At 38.2% G+C, this 22543-nt stretch overlaps 2 protein-coding genes across 8 annotated transcripts in view; one reads left to right on the forward strand and one right to left on the reverse strand.

Moving 5' to 3' along the window:
- Positions 1-20159, reverse strand: part of SESN1 (sestrin 1) — a 117856-nt gene extending 97697 nt beyond the window's left edge. The window contains exon 1 of one of the 2 annotated variants that reach the window (XM_047762294.1): positions 19473-20159. In XM_047762294.1, the coding sequence (XP_047618250.1) occupies positions 19473-19751 (279 nt within the window). In that variant the 5' untranslated portion in view covers positions 19752-20159. The remainder of the gene's footprint in view (positions 1-19472) is intronic. The other variant, XM_047762303.1, reaches the window with a different exon arrangement.
- Positions 20160-20962: 803 nt separating this feature from the next.
- Positions 20963-22543, forward strand: part of CEP57L1 (centrosomal protein 57 like 1) — a 57346-nt gene continuing 55765 nt past the window's right edge. For 2 of the 6 annotated variants that reach the window (XM_047762347.1, XM_047762369.1), the window contains exon 1: positions 21186-21564. In XM_047762347.1, coding sequence (XP_047618303.1) covers positions 21442-21564 — 123 coding nt within the window. In that variant the 5' untranslated portion in view covers positions 21186-21441. Of the gene's footprint in view, positions 21565-22543 lie in introns of all 6 variants that reach the window. The other 4 variants (XM_047762355.1, XM_047762388.1, XM_047762362.1 and 1 more) reach the window with 4 other exon arrangements.

Here is a 22543-nt window from a genome sequence, read left to right on the forward strand (position 1 = left end):
AGCAATTAAAAACAGTTATCTTTTTCTTTTTTTAAAAATCTTTTTGGGGTTGCACACAGCATAGGGAGGTTCCCAGGCTAGGGGCTGAATTAGAGCTATAGCCGCCGGCCTATGCCACAGCCACAGCAACGCAGGATCCAAGCTGCGTCTTTGACCTACACCACAGCTCACTGCAACGCTGGATCCTTAGCCCACTAAGCGAGGCCAGGGATCAAACCTGCACCCTCATGTATGCTAGTCAGATTTGCTTCCGCTGAGCCATAACAGGAACTTGAAAAAAAAATCACAGTTATCTAATACAGTTCTGCAGCAAAAAAGAACAGAGGCTGAGCTGTTAAGAACTACCAATTTCAGGAGTTCTTGTGGTAAGTTGTAGCTTTTGATACTTGATGCCTCATGTTTCATACAACAACTGAATCACAATCTGGTTAAGCTTTTATTAGTACAACATAGCTAAATTATTACATGACCATACAAGGAATTTAAAGTAAATAGACCTATAAGGATGATTAAATATACATACTGAAACAAGGCCAGCTGTGTTTATGACTTGAGCTATATTATCTTGAAAGAGACATGATGGTTGGCCATAGAATCACTTTAAAAAATAGGCATTTTAGTATTTTTTTTTCAATAAAAATGGCACTAATACTTGAACAGATCTGGGAACAAATATAAACAAACAGGTAAGTTTGTATTATTTTCATTCAACAGAATCATAAAATATTCTTTGTTTCTGAGAGACAGTATAGTGATGAGATGAACAGAGCAAACTTTAAAGACTAAATGTCTGAGCTTGAATCCCAGCTCTGTCACGTAAACTAGCCAGGTGAACAGGAGCGAATCAGACAAACTCTGTGCCTCAGCTGCTTCTTATTAAATGAGTTAATGGATAGATGCAAGTAAAGAACTTGGAGTGGCACCTGGAGAAAAAGTGCAAGCACTAGAATGTAAGCTGTATGGGGGTTGCAATTTTTATCTCTTCTGCCTTCTGATGTATGTAGTGCCTTCAGAACAGTGCCTAAAAGTAGCAGGTGCTCAATAAATATTTGTGGAATTATGGCTGATACCATTGTTATTAATATGGTAATTTATGGATAGGTGAAAAAACTGAACCTGTTAAGCTCAGTTATTACTTAAACTTGGAAACTTTCCCTTTCTCCCCAAACTCCCTCCTCTAAAACAAAAGAGAAATGTAAGCATTCCTAAGTTGCACATTCAGCTTGTCTAAGTCCCCGAATACCAAAATATGATGGAGAAACCAGATTTCAGTTGAGCAATGGTGCCATCTAGTGTTCATAAAAGCTACATACAAGAAGCTGCATTCCGAATAAATTTTCATACAATGTTTTGAAGACAAAGAAAAAAACCCACAAATGCAAAATTCATTAGCTAAAAAAGCCTGCTCTATCAACAGTCAAAATCTTTGAAAGAAAGGTATTTCTAAGGAAAATTAAAGAATTGAATCTTTTAAAATTAGTACATAACATATTAGAAGAAACATTTCAAAGAGTATACTCAAGTTCTACTTGCCATAAAGGTCATCTTGTATGAATAAAGTGATCCATTGAGCTTATTTTCTTTTCAATGGCATGTGCTTTTTAGCTTTATTAGAAGAAACAGAAGTATCCATTATAAAAATTTGGGGAAAATGTAGAAAAGTATAAACCACAGCCCAAATGTAACCACTGTTAACATTTGGAGATTATATATACATGCATTTCTTTGATTTTAAGTGTATATGAGAAAAGTAATTTAATTTTCATCAAATATTTGGCCAATATATTAAAAATTAATATAAGAAAATGATAAATGATCTTTTTAAACTAAAATCAAGAGCTTTCCTTACAAGTGAAAAGACCCTAGCCTCAACTTAACATTGTATTCAGTGGGGTGAAAATTTTTTAAAATTGCTATCGGTTACATAATCATTTTGGCCTAGTTTTGCAATAGCCAAAATCTATAAGAACTGGGGCTTATAAAATGAAAAAAAGAAGTTATTTCATCTGTTCCCTTTCAAATAACACTAAACCTATAGTAAAGTATACCAATTTGAGTTTGGGACATTTGAATAAAAATTTGAGTTTGCAATAATGTTTGATCTCATTATTTACTTGGGAATGCTCATAAAAGTTTTAGGTTTTATTTTTATTTCCCTTTCCCCTCAAATCACAGAGACAGCTAAGATTTGATTCAATGCTCATTAGATAATCATTAAATGATGATAAGAAAACCATCTGCTACTTCCTACCTTCTGGACAAATGCTGTTTTACATTTAGTACACAGAGTGGGAAGCAGGGAATTTTTTAGGATCAAACAGGGATAATAAGGGCAGAAGAGTCATGGGGAAGATGGAGAAAAAAGTGAAAGGTCAAGAAGCTGTGAGAGGGAAGTGGGCAGGCCTCTCCAACAGAACCTTGGTGGGTGCCAATCAGTGATTGGAGGAGGGCATCTATTGGCCAGGATGGGGTGAGGTTCTTTTATCAGGAGACTGGTTGCAAGGATGGGGAGAGGAACAGAGCCTGGGCTCAAACTATCACTTGCTGGACCACACCCTCTGTCGGCATTAACTAGGTTTCTGAGAATATAAATTAAATCACAACTTGGGAGTTCCTGTCATGGCTCAGTAGTTAACAAATCCGACTAGGAACCATGAGGTTGCCGGTTCGATCCCTGGCCTTGCTCAGTGGGTTAAGGATTCGGCATTGCCATGAGCTGTGGTGTAGGTTGCAGACGCAGCTCGGATCTGGCGTTGCTCTGGCTCTGGTGTAGGCCGCCAGCTACAGCTCCAATTAGACCCCTAGCCTGGGAACCTCCATATGCCATGGGAGTGGCCCTAGAAAAGGCAATAAATAAATAAATAAATAAAATCACAACTCTTCACAGTAAACAGGGAGACGTGCTCTTCCTTGCACCTAGCTTCAAAAGATGAGCTATTGTGGCAGGCTGCTTTAAAATGGTTCCCAATGATTGCTGCCCTGCCTCCTGGTGTTCATTCCATTGTTTTTATATGCTCCCCTTGGGTATGGGCTGGATCTTGTGTGTTGCTCCCAATGAACAGATTAAGGCAAAAAAATGATGGCAATGTCCTTTCCAAGATTAGGTTATAAAAGACTGTGGCTTCTGGGAGTTCCCATCATGGCGCAGTGGAAATTAATCCAACTAGTATCCATGAGGATGTGGATTTGATCCCTAGCCTCGTTCAGTGGCATTGCTGAGAGCAGTGGTATAGGTCACACACAGGGCTTGGATTTGGAGTTGCTGTGCTGTGGTGTAGGAACAGCAGCTGCAGCTCTGATTTGACCCCTACCCTGGGAACTTCCATATGCTGCACCTGCAGCCCTAAAAAGCAAAAAAAAAAAAAAAAAAAAAAAAGACTGTGGCTTCTGTCTTGCTGGCACTCTTTGCTAGTACCTGGCTCTGGTTCTTCTCAGGTACTTTCTCTGAAACGCAGGTGGAGGGACCCGCATGGCAAGGAACAGAGAGAGCTGCCAGTGAGCTAGCAGCAAGGAATTGAGGCTCTCAATTCAACAGCTCTCAAGGAATCGAATCCTTCCAACAACTATGTGAGCTTGAAAATGTGTTCCTTGCCATTTGAGCCTCAGATGAGACCACAGCCCTGGTCAAGACATTAACTAACTGCAGCTTCATGGGAGACCCTGAAGCAGGGATCCTATCTCAATTATAACCAGATTTCTGACCCACAGCAATTGAGACAATGTGTATGGTTTTAAGTCACCAAATTTGTTATGAAGCAATAATTCAGTTGTTAAACAAAGAAACACTGCTCAAGCCCACCTGAGAGACAATACCCTGAGAGTCTCTGTCATTGGCTTGTAGCAGCCTCCCCAGTCACCACCAAGGCCTGAACCCTGCTTGTCTTCTTGGCACAACTGGGTACTCCTTTTGTGGGTTGCTGATTACGTTCTCCTCAGTTCACCTGCTGGGTCTCTCTCTCCCACCCAAGAGCTTTTGTACTTCCAACATCTGAAATAAATAACAGAACATCTGAGCAAACTTCCTAGCTCCATGCTTCAGTGACCAGACCAGCTTGGAATCGAAGTGCATGTGTGGTTTCTAAGATAAACCACCTATCCTGACTATATATTATTAATTTATTAATTTTATTGCTTTTTGGAGTTTCTGTTTCCTATTTACCAACTGGTATGAAAATACTTTAGTATTTAAAAAAGTACTGCTGTGCCAGTGCATACTGATTGAACATCAGTTTATGCTATAAGGTTAACTCATCAGACAATATTCAAGATCTGAGTTCTATTTCCTTCCAATGAGTTTTTTAAATATAATGAATGCAATTTTTACAACTACTTTTAGCCAGCTCAAACATTAAATTATGATGGCATTACCACATGGAAACAGCCAAGCTAGTGTTTTATTCATAATAAAGTGAGAGAGGGCTTTGACAAAAGTTATGGTTACATGTTCACACACGCACTGACAGACAGCAAAAGGAAAATAAAAGGGGGCCAGAGAAAGGAAACAAAAATTAGGCCAAACTTAGTCTGCAGGAAAGAACAACAGAGCATTAGTTACAGCCAGTCATAAGAGGTTTGGTTTGGGCATGCTGAGGATAGAAGCAGTGTGTACTTGTGTAAACAGATAAGCTGAGAAGAAAAGTTAATTATTACATTAAAATTTATTTGCTCCACTAAGCTGTCTTTATTATCCCAACCCACTCAGATCTTTCCTTGCTCTGAATTACTGTAACACTGTGAATGTTATATAATTTTCCCACATTGATTTTAAGTCATATTCCAACATAAAAGTAATACGTGCTCACGAATAAAAACACAAAGACTATAGGAAAACAGATTAGTGGTTAAGAACATGGAGTCAGACATGCCTCCTGACTCTCCATATTCAGTACTTGAATTAAGTTACCTAATAGTTCTGTTTCTTCATCTATAAAAAGTAAAATTCAAGTCACAGAACTGTTGTATGTGTAAAACTAGACATTGCAGGGAAATGGGCCTTCAAAGGAAGTACAGAGAAAGTTTGTATACATTATTTCAGAATGTGAATGTAAACCTTAAGTGGAAAAACACAAGAGAATAACAGGAATTGAGTCTTGCAGATATGGTGTGACCCTGGGAGTGTCAGCAGCAATTGCACCACCTTTAGGAGCACTGGGGGCCAGGGAAAGCAGCACCCAAGCAGGCTGCAAGTGCTTCTTCTCAAAGAAAGAGCCCAGATTTTGAGAAGGTCCTGTTTCCTTAGCTAAAAAAATCAAGAAACTTAATCTAATCTCAAAGTGAGTGGGTGCATTCATATTTGTGTATTTGTTTTGGGAAGATATCTTCCTCAAAACCTGTAACCCACCTGAAATCTGACAAATGTTATATGTAAGATGCTTATAACTAAGCACAGCATACAGTAAACACTCAATAAAATTACATTTGTTAATAATTATTATAAAAAGAAATATAAAATCTCTAATACTCTAACCTCTAAAGGAGAACAAGTGTAACTCTTCTGGTACATGAAGGTTTCCTGACATTTCCCTCTCTCTATAAAAATATATATATTTGGCCTACTATTTTAAAAGTTGCTTTTCCACTTAAATATATAATTTCCTCTTTTATGTATTTTAAAACAATTTTCAATAACTGTGTTATAGTCCTTTATACAGATGTACTATAATTTAACTAATAATTTAATAACTGGATATTTAGATTATCAACTTATATATAAAGATATGTAAAGATAACACATTTACATCATAAATAACACTTACAGGGATTATCATCATACATCAATCTTTTTCAGATGATTTCCTGGATGTGTAATTACTATGTAGATACACCCCCACCAAGAGAGTTCCACAGCTGTCAACATACTACCATAAAATTTAACATTTTTAGTGAAAGTCTTGATTTATTCTTAATGTTTTTCTCTAGATTACTGTAAAATTCTTAATGGTAGTAGTAGTTTTCAACTTTTTATATCTCTCACAGAATTAGAATAGTATCAGGCATAAAGAAAGATTTAAAATGAATTCTTATTTTTAAAAAGTATACCCATTTCAGCCTTAGATGGAGAGGGAGATCAGCTAGAGGTGAGGTGGAGTTCAGAAAAAAAAATAAATAACCTTGTTATTAATTATTTTAAGAAAGCAGAAAGAGCCATAATATAGTTTCATTCCAACCAATAAATGGCATTTAATATAAATTTGTGGTACTAAATGACAGAATATTTACCTCAAGGTTTTACTCTTCACATTTTACTATACAACTACTTCCAAGTTCAAATCAGGAACCAATGAAGACCAGTATAAACTGGAATTAAACACCTCTTAATCTGAACAATTACCACTAAAGATTTATTTACAATAATACAGTGCACTAAAGGGAATAAAAAATAATAAAAACAAAATCAAGAAAAAATATGCATTGCTTGGTGAAAAAGCAAAATACAAGTCTAGCTTGGAGACAGACTTTTGTTTTGAAAATTACTTTTATATGTTAAAATGAAAAAAAGCAGGAAAAGGGCTTGTCAAACACTCATACTGCAATACTCACTACAGACCCAATCATGTGAGATTTGCTTAAATCTCTAGCATCTAAGGTAGATGAACTAAATGTTTAAGGTGGCATTTAGGGAAAAAAAGTATATGTAATCATTTGTTGGTAGTTGTCACTAATTAAGGAAGTGTAACAGATTTTCCATCTTCTTTTACCAGGTTTGTTGCCATAATCAATTTTTTTCTTCATGCTATACTAGATTTTTAGTGCACATGCCATAGACAATGAAACTCTGACCTAACAAATGGAATGCAAAAGTATACAAAATGGCACTACTATGAGTTTGAAAATATTTTGTGCTTAATAGTATAGTTATAATGGGATTTACAATTAGAAAACATCAGTGAAATCTAATTTTGTAACATATAAGTAACAAAATTAAGACTCTAAACAATTAAGTACACAGTTCAAATTGGGTACTTAAAATCATTTTATAACTTTAGTTCATAATTTAAAAAATCAAGATTAAAATACTCCAATTTGATCAGATAAATGTTGAATTATGGAAAGGACAAGAGAAGAGTGCCTTTTACACTATTTAAGCATCATCTTTTATGATTCTAGTGATAATTTTCCATAATAAATAAGAATCCAAAGGCTTTAAAGTGTGCACATACAAATGGCAAAATGATTTCTCTGTGCGATCAAAGTAATGATATAACCTAGGCTTGATTTCATAAAAAGACAACTGAGGCCACTTTCCTTTTTAGCTGTAAACAACTTGCTGTATGACATGTAATGCAATACCATATTTTGGGAAATTTCAAGCATTTATAATCCACGGGAAAAACACTCAACACTCCTACACTATTTTTTTTTTAAGCCCACAATAGTGCAGTCTTTCAGCTACAAAGCCAGAAGCCAGTTATAAAACCAGTACTTTTCCACTAGAGTTACTTATGGGGCGGGGAAGGGGATGTTCAGCACTGCAAACGTTAGGGTCTAAAATAAGATCATTGCAAGGAGTTACTACAACACTTGCACTGCCAGCACTGTCATGGCAACAATGAACTAGCTAGGAGAATGCTCTTTTAACATTCAAAGCTAATCTTGAGTCTATTACTCATGGAAATATACCAAATTTTCTTTTAGGCAGTTCACTAAAAAAACCATCTTACTTGGTAATCTCTTAATGTAAAGATAAGCCTTTTATATACCCTATTTCCAAGATCACAGTCTAGCACCTTCTTGCAAGAGGTGAAGTTTATAATGACAACATACTTAAAATTATGTTCTACAGTGAAACACAAAGATTCAGCAAGGTTCAAATGCAATTTCAAGATGGGCCAGGGTTTAAATAAGAATTTGATACGCAATTTAATAAGATCTAAGAATGTGGTTTCTCCCAGAAACCAAAGTTTTACATTTCATCCTGAAGGAAAAATAATTTGGAAGAGAAAGCAATATATATTTTCACTATTAGGAGCCATATATTAAATTTTTATTCAGATAATGCAGGATAATGCTGAAAAGCGTGGACTGGACTTGGAGTCCCACGGCCTGGGTTTGAAATCTGGCTCCTCCTCTCACTAAGCTGTGATACCTGGGACAAGTTATTTAACCTATCCCAGCCTTGATTTTTTTTTTCCTGTTGCATAAAATGGGGATAATAATACCTACTCTTTAGTGAAGACTGAATGAAAAGGGTTAAGGATATATGAAAAGGGTTAAGAACCAGGTTTTGCATATGGAATACCTATTCTTACTACACTCAAAACTATACATTCTACAAAACTAGATTAAGAGACTGCTGAAGATGACTGAACTCTGTCCAATGTGTCACAGATCATAGGAGGGGCAGCCATGGGAGCTCAGGAGGAAGGCCAGAGACACTTGCTACACCCAATGAAGTAAATTCAAGAAATCAAACATGGTACAAAATCTCTTGAAGCCCTGTTACTTCTAGGGTATTTGGGGGGCAATGTAATCTTTGCTTAGTTACTTTGTTCTTCAAATCATATCAAGCTGTCTAGGCCAGGCCACTTATCTGGCAAGAGTGAAAGGACTGCTGGGGATTTTCTGCTTAATACATCAGGCTCCCATTGGGGGAAGCAGAGCAGGAACACTGACAGTGCAGCTCTAATCTCTTCAGTAGACCTTTAATGCAGGCAGCCTCTGCAGCAGATAACTTGCCTGAAACATCAGACATGCAGTGACTAGGCACAGAAGATTTAGTTGCTTACTGACAGCACTGGCTTACAAGCCATCATTTTCTTTCCTCTATTTTATATCCTTGAAGATGCATTTGAAAGTCAAATGTTCCTAAGTGGAATACTAGACTAGCATGGTACTGGGGGAAGAACTGGTTCTCAGAGTGCTGAAACAATATTTATAAAACCCTTATTTTGGTTCCCAGTGGTGCTATTTCCTATAGGGTGCTATTCCCTAAGGCCAAAGTCCTGGAAAGTAGGTGAAAATTTTCCCAGTTGCCCAGATACTCAGGGTACCCTAAAGGGCATATGGTGTCAGAGGGCTCAACTTCTTATTTTCTTTCCCTCAATCTCATTGTGAGGGCACAACAAGAAATACTAACGGTTAACATTCACTTCGTGCTTAAGTGAACTGCAGTAAGTATTGCACATGTTACTTCATTTAATCCTCACAATTCTGTAAGGGAACTGAGGTTTAAGGAGGTTATATAGCTTGCCCAAGGCCATAAAGTTTGGCAGAGCAGGACTTAGAGCTAGGTCTGACTAACTCTAAAGCCCAGGGTCTTGGCTATTCTCCTCTACTGCTGTCCCGGTATCAAAGCACAGGCCTTGGCAATGGACCTCTGTATACACACTTGACCACCTGGATGACACATGCAGCTGCCTGCCTGCAACCCCTCCCTGCTGCTGCCACGGTGACACACTAGAATGATGTTGAACTCTGAGTAACTAGATGCTACAGTTCTGCCATCACCTATGGCTCAAATTTCTGAGGCAGTGGTTGGTTAGAAGCATGCTTTGATAAAGTTGGACATTAGCATTAATCAGCTAATATATCAAAATTTCTGTACAAAGGGCAATTAAGGGATGTTAATACATGTGGATAACAAGTGTGGGATATGTGAAAGTCAATTACATAAAAATCCTAAATTCTACATATAAAAATCCTAAAGTAATACCAGTTTGGAGTTCTCATTAGCTTAAAGACCTAGATCAAGTTCATCATCTTATTATTTTTCTTCACTATCATTGCCAATATTCATTTATCGTCATCACCACCAATATTCATCATCACCAATATTTATTGAGTGCTTTCTAGGTAACAGGCCCACTTCTGCATACTTTACTGTTCACTTAATTCTCAAAACTACCCTGTGACAGTGGTATTATTATTATTCTCATTTTACAGATTAGTAAACAGTCTCAAGAAGTTTATTCATATTTAAATTTGTACAGTATATCAATGTTTACAAAATGCACTATCAATATGATCTTTAATTTTTATAACCATATCACAAGATAGATATAAAAATAATGTCAATTCAAGATGAGGAAACAGAGTTCCCATCATGGCTCAGCAGAACCGAACCTGACTAGTATCCAAGAGGATGCAAGTTTGATCCCTGGCCTTGCTCAGCGGGTTAAGGAGCTGGCGTTGCTGTGGCTGTGGTGTAGGTGGGCAGTTACAGCTCTGATTTGACCCCTAGCCTGGGAAATTCCATATGCTGCGGGTGTGGCCCTAAAAAAAAAAAGGACAAAAAAAAGAGGAGGAAACTGAGACTACATAGGTTAATTTATTCATGAGTGTATGTCTAGTAAAGATATTCCAAGATCTTTAAATGCTTCTGAAGTAATATCTCTAGTCAATATGAGACTGTATATTTTAAAGAGATGGTAAGAAAAGAAAAAAATCAAGAAAAAGAAAGAACAAGCTTATTTTGTTTTTTAAGTAGAACCATTATTAAAATTAAGAGAAACTTACAGCCTTCCTGTTGCTAAGTCAAAAGACAGATAAGCACAGTGTTTGGCATATAGTAGGTACACAGTTAATACCTCATGAATGAAATGAGAAGAAATAATTCATTAGGTTCAATAGTAAAATCTATACTACTTCACTAAAATTTCAATTACTTCTTATACTCAGAACTTCTGTCATCAACAAAACTGAGTAAGTATAGGTTATATTTCATAATTTAAGTCTATGTATATATTAGTCATTAGATGAAAAAATAGACACACCTTAATTTGGTGAGGTGTAATCACTAAACAATTGTGAGAGATCTTATTTGTGAGAAAACTTGTCTTTCTACCATTTAAATCACTTTTAACTTTTGAAAGGCATCTCAATTATGTCCTTCAGTACCACTGAACATATCACTCTACCACTATTTTGCAAGGCTTGGTCTTTATCACATGATCGGAAGAATTTCTTGCTATGTTTAGGCTATGAATAGCATTTGAAAAATTACTCAGTTATAATTATAGACAGCTAACACCTGCCAACTTGCTAGAAATGAAATCATGTAAAGTTTAAAGATGATTGTGCAATGCCTGTCAAACACTGAAGTGTCAAAACAGCAAATGCTCATTTTTAGTGGGATAAACTAAAATTCTAATTAGATTTTACTGAATATTACAAATAGAACTGACAAATTACCCTAGCTAATTTTTAAAAGGGCTAATATTTATTATCTTGCAATTTAAACAATTTTTAAGTTAAAACACTAAATACTATTCATTTAATGAATATATATATGAAAGTTGATTTGAGAGGTATAACTAACAAAACTCACATCATAAGTTTTATTTTCATTTAGTATGGTTTAAAAGTGTAGGAAGTTGTTTGAAGGTAATTTTATAAGTAATAATTTATAAATCTATGTAGACCTTTCCCTTTTGAAATTAAAAATATGGTAAGATTAAAATAAAGCATAAAACTAAAAAAGTAGGGTATGATTTTGTATAACAATCACTTTGTTGTATAGTAGAAATTATCACATTGTAAATCAAGCACACTTCAATAAAACTAAAAAATGAAGGAAAAACAGTAAGATTTTTAAAAAGCTAAAACTAAAAGTATCTCGTTTTTCTAAGGTACTTGCATATTTCACTGCAATCTAATTAGAATTTTCTATAAGTAATTATATAAAAGAGATTAGAACATAAGAAGACACAACTCTCATGCTGCCAAATTTCACAAGTTGTTTTCATATAAACTGAAACTTTCACAAACACAACAGCCTACTAGTAATATACACTTTCAACAATAAAACTGGGAAAATCCAATAAATGGTTCCAACTGTTATCCTACAAAGACTCCCTAAGTATTTCCAGTGAGAAATCTTTTTTTTAATAAGCATCTTAAAAAAAATAAGAATCTTTCAAAAGGCTTTTTTTTTTCTGTACATAAATGTCATGGTAAATGTACCTTCAATGACATTAGTTTAATTTGGTGTAATAACCAATGGGAAAAAAAGACAAGCATAAAACCATGTACCCATAATATAACTTCAATTTCCAGTCTGCCCATTGCCCCTAGAAATACCATCAACTATTCTGAAAACCTCTCAGATGCCCCTGAGTATACTGTGCGAGTGTAATTTAAGGTACTAGGTAATATCATCAAGGTCAGTTAAGGTCTTTCCCCTTTTTGCTTTTTAGGGCCATACCTGCAGCATATGGAGGTTCCCAGGCTAGGTGTCAAATCAGAGCTACAGCTACCCGGCTACACCACAGCCACAGCAATTCAGGAGCCAAGCAGCATCTTTGACCTACACCACAGCTCACAGCAACACCGGATCCTTAACCCGCTGAGCAAGGCCAAAGATCAAACCCTCATCCCCATGGATACCAGTCAGCTTCGTAACCCACTGAGACACACTGGGAACTCCCAAGGTCTTTCTCTCTTAAGGTTAAAAGTAAATATTTTGAAATTCCCTTTGTGGCACAGTGGAAATGAATCCGACTAGGAACCCTGAGGTTGTAGGTTCGATCCCTGGCCTCACTCAGTGGGTTAAGGATCTGGCATTGCCGTGAGCTGTGGTGTAGGTTGTAGACTCGGCTCAGATCTGGTGTTGCTGTGGTTGTGGCAAAGGCCGGCAGCTGTAGCTCTGATTAGACCCCTAGCCTGGGAACCTCCATATGCTGAAGGTGCAGCCCTAAAAGGACAAAAGACAAAAATGAAAAGTAAATATTTTACCATGATGTGAAAAGAATATAGACTGATTTGAGAAATGGTAACTAAGAAGAGATTAAAATCGGTGGCAAGGTTTGCTTGGTGCATAACTTTCATCCTATGTTTTAAGCACTGCTTTCTCCTCAAGCAGCATCTCCCCTGTCCTTCCACGGATTCTAGAATATTTCCCATGTCTATGGTTTCTCCAGTACATGCTGATTTGCTACATCATAAACAGTGGTTTTAAATATGACATTATTTATGATGAAGACATAACACCAAATAAGGTCCTGCCGTTTCAAAGTTTCAAGTGATTAATAATCCTTCATCAGACCTAAGAGTCCATGGCTACTTTCTGTCATATGAAAGTTTCAACAAATCCTTAAGTTAGCTGTTTTAGTTATTATGAATTCAAATGGTTAAATGATATCCTGCAAATTTCAAGTGGTTTACCAAAAGGAAAATAAATATAATTCAAAGAGAACAGCACATCTATTTTCTAATTCTTTTACTTCACGAGTGATCTGTATAGCACTTTAAGAGCACGTAGTGCTAAAGAAAACGATTCTAATTAAGCTAAACTATTGTTTATGTATCATGTCCTCCATGATATCATAAATAACCTATGATCTTAAACTGAAATTTAATAAGCAGGGAGTTCCTGTTGTGGCTCAGTGGAAACGAATCTGACTAGGAATCATGAGGTTGTGGGTTCAATCCCTGGCCTTGCTCAGTGGCTTAAGGATCTGGTGTTGCCGTGAGCTGTGGTGTAGGTCGCAGACACAGCTCGGATCCTGCATTGCTGTGGCTGTGTGTAGGCCAGCAGCCATAGCTCCAATTAGACCACTAGGCCTGGGAACCTCCACATGCCGCAGATGTGGCCCAAAAAAAGCAAAAAAAAAAGACATCTAATAGGAAAATGTTTACATCCCATTTTCCTACAAAACACTACATCCCATTATAAACAAAACAATAACTATGTTAGAAAAATATTTTAAAAATTAATCATTCTTTTTTTCTTCCCCATGCTAGAGATCATTTGGGGGCACTTGTAATAGGAATAAAATATTTGAAATTCAAAAACTTAGGAGTATCCTTGTTAGTTTCAATCTTTCTTAAGAGTTAGAACAAAGAAAGAGGACAGGATGTGTTTATATATTATAAAGAGGACACTGAGGGAGGATAGTGAAGATATGATTCATCCTGTAAGCCACAGGTAAAAAGAAGACAGGCTCTTTGTTTTCAAACCATTTAGAAAAAAAGTTAAAGATGTGCCTTCAACTTCTTTACATCTGTCATACAAAGAAGCCCAGAAAACCTGAGGGTAGATAGCATTTTCCTCTGAGCTCCAAAGAAGGAAGTAGTCAAAGACAGGACTGAGAGGAAGCACTGAGGAGAGAAGCAAGCTAGAAGGCCTTCTGAGGGAAAGGGACTGAGTTCCCAGGGCACCATTAAAATAAGAAAGGCCAAAATATAGTGGAAATGGAGGAGAGGAGCTAAGTGTAAATACCAAAAGAGGATTTTCATATTTGCTGTGATTACCTAAGAGTCAGCAGTAATTATTTGAGATGGACTACCTTAAAACTTTTGGCTTTGGCTAGACATGGCAGTAAAAAAGAAATCAAAATAATATAATCATCTTAAAAGGCCAAATCTGCTTCTGGAATGTTCCTAATCTATTACATTTTATAGTATTATTATAAATTATGTTTCCAATCTAATAGAATCTAAACTATAACTAAACCAAAGCAGTGTACAATCTAGTTAGATATGAGTTTTATTGGCAGCTTCTGACTAAACCTGTCTGTCTTTCACTCCTCTTCTTCACCAAGACTAATTTTTGTTCACATGATGGGGGATCTCCTGGCTCTTAAGGGCTGAATGTGGATTAGTCCAAACCAAAGTAGAAATGCCCAATTTCCTTGCCAATGACTGCCTTAATGTGACACTAGTTAATAGAAACTGAGAATAAGTCTGCTGGAGGATTTCTGGGGAAAGCTTTTCTTCCCTGAAAAACACATGGGAAGAAACTCTTCCTCTTAATTACAGATGGTCAATGACTGCATATGGGGCCTGGAAGTGCTACAGCAACCTTGCAACCCTGAGCTGAGACAGCACATGCTATGCTGAGCAAAGGAAAAAAAAAGATAGAAAGCAAAAGGTAATATAGTTCAGTGAATGAATCAGTCACTCAAACTTGAAACTGCCCAACCTCCAGAGTTATTATGTGAGATAATAAACCTCTTATTGTTAAACCTACAAACTATGTATGACCCATGGATACCAACTGGATACTCCAACTGCAACTCTAACAACTGGAAATGTGTACCATACCCAACAGCTAAAGTTTTGTTTCTCCCCTGGGGTAACAATTGCTTCCCTAAATGAAAGTATCTTCCACCCCAGTTAACAAAGATAAATTCTTTGTTATTTGGTCTAAGTTTTCTATCTTAAGCCAAGTTACATTCAGACAATGTTAATTGCTGGCAGGCATATAAGAAAATTTAAGTTTTCCTTTCTCAGGGTACAGAAATGAAAAGGATCAAATGACTACTCTTGGAAAAGTATTTGGCTATCTTGGATACTCCTCGTAATTTTTTGATGAACATATACACACTCACATTTCCCCCCTTAATTACGTGCATCATAAAGACAATAGCTCACAGGTGGACTATACCAGCATACAGGGCCAGTGTTAATACTTCCGTCCCTTTGCTTAGGGAATCAAGCATATCCAAAAGGTTATACAGGTTTAAAAATCAAACAAACAAACAAAAAACAGTACAGCTAAAGAACAGAAGACCTTCCTCAAAAGCAGCGAACAAATCTAATTGATCTTTCAGTCCTGAGTACAGTGGTTGGCACGGAATAGGTCTCAAAAATGTGCTGAACAGATTTAAGTACGTTGATTTGAAATCAATAAACTAAGAACAGGAATACAAACAGAGAATGCTCTCTCCCGATGTGCCAATTTTCTTTTTACATGTTTAGCCATTTTGAGTTGAATCCACCTACCACCACCCTACGATCTCTCGCTTCCTGACTACAGTCCTCTATAGCAATTATGAGTCCCTTTAGGAACACATGCCGGAATTGCAAATGTAGTTCAACTTTTGTGGCTTACTAATGAATAACAGAAGGCATTATGGAGCACTATTTCGAATTATTTGGTTCCCCTTGTGAGGCTGGAGTGTGAAGTGGAAGCCAGATGATGCAGAACATTACATGAGATACTTAAGGTTAGATTCTGTTCTAAAGGATTTTAGGGAGGAGAGAAATATGGTCAGATTTTCATTTTAGATAAATAGCTCTGCAATTATGCAGAGGACGGATATACAGGTGGAGGATGGGGTAAGTCTAGAAAAGTGATAAATAATAATGTCAGAGGAGAACAGTCATGGCAAGGACAGAAATCCCTTTACAAGCCATTCTAATCAGATTTATCATAGGCAACAATCTCAACAGGTCTAAAACAGAACTGGTCATTCCCCCAAATTCACCCTCTTCCACTCTTCTGTCTCTTGAAATGACTTAATTATTCACCAAGGAGTTCGAGCTAGAAACTTTAGAGCCATCCTTGATTTTATTTTCCTCATCTCCTATATCCAGTTAAATAATATATCCCATAGTTTCTAACTCCTAGCTATCTCCCAAACCTATTCACCTTTCCCCACTTTTCCCACTATATCCTACTCCACCATTTTTGCCTTGGACTAGTGAAACAACGTCCTAACGATGTTGCACATCCACTCTTGACTCCTGAAATCCATTCTTCAAATAGCTTACAAAGTGATGCTGCTAGTACATCATGTCACCATCTTGCTCAAAACTCCTCAGTGGCTTCCCATTGTTTCTAGGATAAAGTCTGCAACTCTTAACATGACCCCAAAGATCCTCTACTCTCTGGCTCCTGCCTAAAAACAATAAGAATTCCTAAACTTAGGGGTGTTTCTTATTGCTTGGCACTGTGCTATCCTTTGTAAGCATTATTTCATTTTATTCTCATTGTAAGGAAGGAATTATTGGCATCATCCTCATTCTGCAGATGAGGAAACTGAGTCAAGGAGAGATTATGTTGGAGTTCCCGTCATGGCGCAGTGGTTAACGAATCCGACTAGGAACCATGAGGTTGCAGGTTCCATCCCTGGGCTTGCTGAGTGGGTTAGGGATCCGGTGTTGCCGTGAGCTGTGGTGTAGTTTGCAGACACAGCTTGGACCCTGCGTTGCTGTGGCTCTGGAGTAGGCCAGTGGCTATGGCTCCGATTAGATCCCTAACCTGGGAATCTCCATATACCGTGGGAGTGGCCCTAGAAAAAGCAAAAAGACCAAAAAAAAAAAAACAAAAACAAAAAAACAAAAAAAGAGAGATTATGTAACTCACCTAAGGCTGTAGAGTTAACGAAGGCAGGTCTGATTCCAGAGCAGGTGCTTACACTTTGCCACTCTCCTCAGCCTGTATGCTCCAACCACAGTGTGTGACCTTTTGCTCCTAGAATCATCTGCTCCCTTACCATGAGGCCTTTACACATACTATTCCCTATGTCTGGAATGTCCTCCTTACAAATCTCATTTTTGCCTGGGTATTTATTCATCTCTCTTTAAATGTCATCTCTTCAGGGAAGTCTTCCCTTACTATCTAAAATTACATTGTTTATTTTTTTACTCCTTTATGCACAGTCTCTCTTCAGTAGAATTTCAAAATTGTTACCACTGATTCTCAGTTCTTCGAATGGCATTCAGCAGGGGTTCAATTAACATTTGTTGAATGAGGGCAAGAACGAATGAAAGACTGTACTAACTCCTTAATCTATTAACTTCATCTATTCAGATTAAGAAACAATATTGATTTAGTAGCTTCCAGGTCCCAATCAATACCCTTGAGAACTTTCAGCCCTCCTACGAGAGACAGACACATAAACATGTGATCATAGCCCAATATAAGTAAAACACCTGTTAGAACTATGGCCCAAATGATGTGCAATAGATGCAGAGATGAAGAAGGGGGTAAAAATCTATAGAAAACCTTCACAGAAGAAATTCTTGAATCCTTTTGCAGGAGGAATCTTGAAATACATGCTGCACAGTCCATGTATTTCATTTATGAAAGGGGATAGGAGTATCCATTATATATGAGGCAATTCACGTCTCATTTAATACTCACAACAGCTCTGTATCATTATTCCCATTTTATAGATGCGGAAACTCAAGCTAAAAGAGGTCAAGTAACTTAACTCATTCAGAGTTATGCAGTATATTAATAAAGAAGGAGAATTTGAGCCCAGGTCTGTCTGACACCAGCACGCACGCACTTACCATTGTAACAGTCTTTTGACTGTCTACTCCCCTGAGCCTAATTATTCTGTTTTCAATCTAATAATTCTTAACAAAATTAGTTTTCTGGTTTCCCACTCTAATATTAAAAAAGCAACAAAATAAAAGATTCAAGAAGAGACTGAATTTTAGTATACTGACAGTAAGGGAAGGAACACAGAACTACTTAAATTGAACACACAAACAAAATGCATCATACAGTCCTATATATTCCACCTTCAGTTGTACAACAGTTCGTATTTGATGTGCATAATGATGACCCTATTGTGTGGAAAAAAAAAAAAAGGTTGTTGTAGTCGCTACACTAAGAGATCAAGAAATAACTTCTGATGCTTAAAAGGACACACTTCAAATACTGGAATATTAATTTCTCTCTGGTAACTCTGGATAAAATATATAAATTCTAACAACTATTTCCACAGTATTCGTGAGAAGAAACATCCCAAGACCTTAAACAGAGTCTTCATTTTATGCACATGATTATTTTTCTGCTGCTTTAAACTGAGTTCAAATCAGAATAGAAAAACTGTTCATCTTAGCTTACATATGTACCTAAAGGAATTATAAGTTTTTAAAACGTCTCATACTATGACTCTGAACAGCACATGAGGATTGAGTAATTTAGGCTGATAAACATAAAGAGCATTACTAACCATTCTTAATACCTAAAAACCTTTCCCTTAAAAAAAAAAAACTCTTCTAACAAATGTAATAAAACAAGATAAATCAAATATGTACAAAACAGGAGGAAAACTATGACATTTTTAGTCTTTTGCCCTCACAACTTAAATACGTATGCATCTGTAAAAGAAAAGAATCAATCAACTTAAGCATGCACAGAGAAAACTAGTTAAGAAATTGACAATAACCACGTTTCTATCATTTATTCAACCTGGGTCCAACTTTTCAATCTGCAGATGTCAGCTCTTTTATAGCTTTTATTATTTTATATAATTCTTCCTTTGAGAAAAGAAAGGTTGCATTTAGGGAAGAGATTCTGGTTTTGTTTTGTTTTTAAGAACAAGAGAAAATTGTTTCACCAGTTATCTTGAACAACCTGACTAGGAAACATTTAATATCCTTTATCATTTTAAAGGCTTTTAAACGTGAAACTTTCCACACAAAACATTGTCTGTAACAATGTGAAAAGCATACTGGCTACACTTCCCAACAGCCTGTAAAAATGAATATAAGGAAAAGCAAGTATTTACTTGCAATTAACTGTAACTTTCACATGTTTTTCTCAGGAGGAATTCATTTTCTGCCAAAACTCTCTGCAAAGACAATACTTGTTTACCTGTACTTGAAAATTACTTTTACCTTAGTTCATCTTGTCCAATTTTAACCCCAAATTCAATGTTTTATAGACCACTCAATTTAAGACGCTGAGTGGTTCAAATTATAACAGCCTATTTGAAGCCAATACAAAGTGAATAACTGCAAACAAAACACTGTACTAGAAACACAATTGTACTTAAAATGCGCTTCCTTACCTGGACGCTCTTCAGAATAAACTCACTTTTCTCTCTTACATCTTTAAAGGGACACCTCTTAGAAAGCATAAGCAGATGAGCAAGAAGCTTATTCAACCCATCCAAAGAAATGGCATTTGAAAGGCCTTCTGATGGACGATAAGGTGTCTCTTTCACCAAACGAAGACACTCGGTTTTTCTCACGATGATTTGCCTAATGTTTTCCAGTGCGGTCTCTCTAGTAGTTGAATCTCTACTGCACAGTCCATCCCATCTCACTTCATTCTCTCCTTCAGCCATGACAACTGGAGTTTTTTTTTCCTGCCCTCTTCAATCTTTCAGCATGTCCACCACAGCACTTTGTATTTTTAAAACGAGAAATGTAAGGAATAAATCAGAAAAATCGAATCGTCACGAAAACATAAGCCTGGGTGACATTTGGTACCAGAAATGTCTTCGATCTACCGGACAGAGCTCGCCCTCTCCTTCTACTCGGAGTAGCAGTCTTCTAGTCAGACGAAAAAAAAAAAAAAAGTTGGAAAGTTGAAACCTTACAGAGCTGCCTTTGCTGGACAGTGTCGGGGAAGTGTTCCTCTCCGTCTCTCAGGGTCAGCGGATATCCTCAAGCCGTGGAGCTGTCAAATCCGTGCTCTGCCCCAAAAGGCTGGATACAGTTGAACGCTCTGCAGCCACTCGGTGTTTTTTGTCCGTGCAGCCACGGTGTTCTCGGGAGCGTTCCCACCCCGCCCCTCCTCCGGCACCAGTCCCCGCCCTCCGCAGCTCCTCCCGCCCGGCCGGGCGCTGGCTGGAAAGGCTCGCCGAACCCTGGCTCGCTGGACGCCGCGGCTAGAGACCCTGGCGCTCCCGAGGGGCTGCAGTCTCGTGCAGCCTCTGTCTCGGTGGTGGCGTTGGAGGAACGCGTCTCTGGCTCTGCGGATTCAGAATCCACGGGCTGACGCTGCTTCTTTTCCAATCCTGGTGTCCTCGCCCACTGCCGGCCAACCCAAACCGGCACAGGGCAGCCCAGCAATCCCCGATCGCGGGGCTGGGCCGCGAAGCTGGCTGAGCGGCAGGGCCCCAGGCGCAGAACCCGCCCCTTCGCCCAGCCCCATCGATGGGGCTCGGCCCAGAAGGCGGGAGCGGGGAGGGGAGACGGGGTCCTCACCCCCAGCCCCTCCCCTTTCTCCGCCCGGCACAAGCCAGGAGCCGCCCCTGCCCCTGCCCCTGCGCCCTCTTCCCCGCCCGAGCAGACGCGACCCGTTGAGGCAAAGCCATCGGAAAAAGCCCCGCCCTCCAACAAGCTACCTCCAGACCCCGAGCCCGCGAGCGGCCGCCAACCGCTGCCGGCTGCTACGCATGCGTAACGGTGGGCCGGGCGCATGCGCCTTAAGAGGCACCGAATCTACTCTGGGGGGCGTTTTTTTGTTTTGTTTTGTTTTTTTGCCTTGACGTTTGGCTTCTTTGGACTGAACAGGGGTAAAGAAAAGTTAAAATACGCCGAAATTATCACACACGAGACAAGAACCGCAAATAAGGAGGGCACAGATAAACTCCTGGAAGAACTCGAATCAAAATTTAAAATCAGAAGAAAAAATAGAAACTGTCTCTTTATTGCGCCAAACCCCAGATTTAAGAAGGCAGGGCGTCCTCGCATTGACTTCTGGGAAGTGTAGTTCTGGTGCTGTAGGCGCGTTCTGTTTGCGACAGAAACTACAGCTCCCGGGAGCCACTGCGACGTTGCCTGTGGCTCCCTGCGAGCCAACGGCTAGCGCTGCCGGAGATTTGACTGAGAGCGTCGGCTTGGTGAGCACTGTGGGCTTGGCTGACACTTTTCCTTTGACAGTATTTTTCCTTCCTCCATTTCCTGTGGGATTTTAGAAAGGAAGCCGTCTCCTTAGGGCTGTACTCCTTAGTCCAGGGACTATCAGTAATCTACGTGGGAAGGACTAGTCCGAGTGCCCAAGACCGCGGGCACGATGAGAGGACATGGATGGTCGGAAAGAGCTGCGTAAGGTCAGGCAAGAGGGATGCTGTGGAAACTAGTGCTCCGCGGTGCTACCTCTGCTTCTGCTCTGTCAGGTGGGCTCACCCGGGATGGACTCAGTATCCCTGTGTAAGTGCACCTTTGTTTGCCATTGCATAGGATTGTTTGGGGTTTTATTTGCGCAGATGAAATCCTGTGCCACACTTTGAAAGAGAGTTGTCAAATCCTTTTTGTACAAAACTGAAGGGAAAAGAATCCCTCGTGTTCCTAGATATGAATATTTTCAGGCTTTAAGAATACCATATGGAAAAAAGACTTATAAAAATCTCTAAAATTTAGTAATTTTAAAAGATTAAATAATTTGTTTGCATATTGCTGTTTGAAGTCATTCTTCTTGAGAAAAGTTGAGGTTTGAAAGGCTATCACTGGATTGATAACAAATTAGTTTTAATTTTTCATGTTGCACAATACATGCGTTTCTAAAACTTAGTTTCTAAAAACCAAGTACTGGACAAGTGGAAAACACACAGTTCCCATCTAGTTAAACTAATGGTTAAACATTATACAATACATATATAAAGTACAGTACACACATTAAACTTACAGTACGATATGATATTATTAGGTTGGCTAGAAAGATCACTTAGCCCGGCCTTGGAAAGTCAGGGAAATCTTCATCTCAGGGAAAGAGGGTCAAAAGAACAACATATGGTGAGGCCAAGAGTGAGGGAGATAGTAATTTCAGGAAACTGCAATAAGCCAAAATCATATATATTTCAGGAGGAATAGCTTTTTGTGTTTTGATGTACAATACAGCAAAGAGAAAAGAGTAAAGAGCAGAAAAGAGAAAGGTACTATGAATTTTCCAGATAGTTTCTGAAAGTGACCTATCCTTGAACAGAGTTCTGATGAATTGGTTTAATTTGGAAAGCCTAGAACATTCTAATGTTGCTTGTTTAAATCAGAATTTTAAAAAATGAGAACTTCCTTCTTATGAGTATGATTTCAGAAAACAAAGCCACTCCTTCTTGTGTCTTTTGGGGTGGGGGGGAGGCTCATCTTCCTTTGTCCAACCCACAAAGGATAGGGTAGTTTCTTAAGTGTGGGT

The sequence above is a fragment of the Phacochoerus africanus genome, chromosome 2, assembly GCF_016906955.1.
Source record: "Phacochoerus africanus isolate WHEZ1 chromosome 2, ROS_Pafr_v1, whole genome shotgun sequence".
In the NCBI taxonomy this organism is placed as follows: domain Eukaryota; kingdom Metazoa; phylum Chordata; class Mammalia; order Artiodactyla; family Suidae; genus Phacochoerus; species Phacochoerus africanus.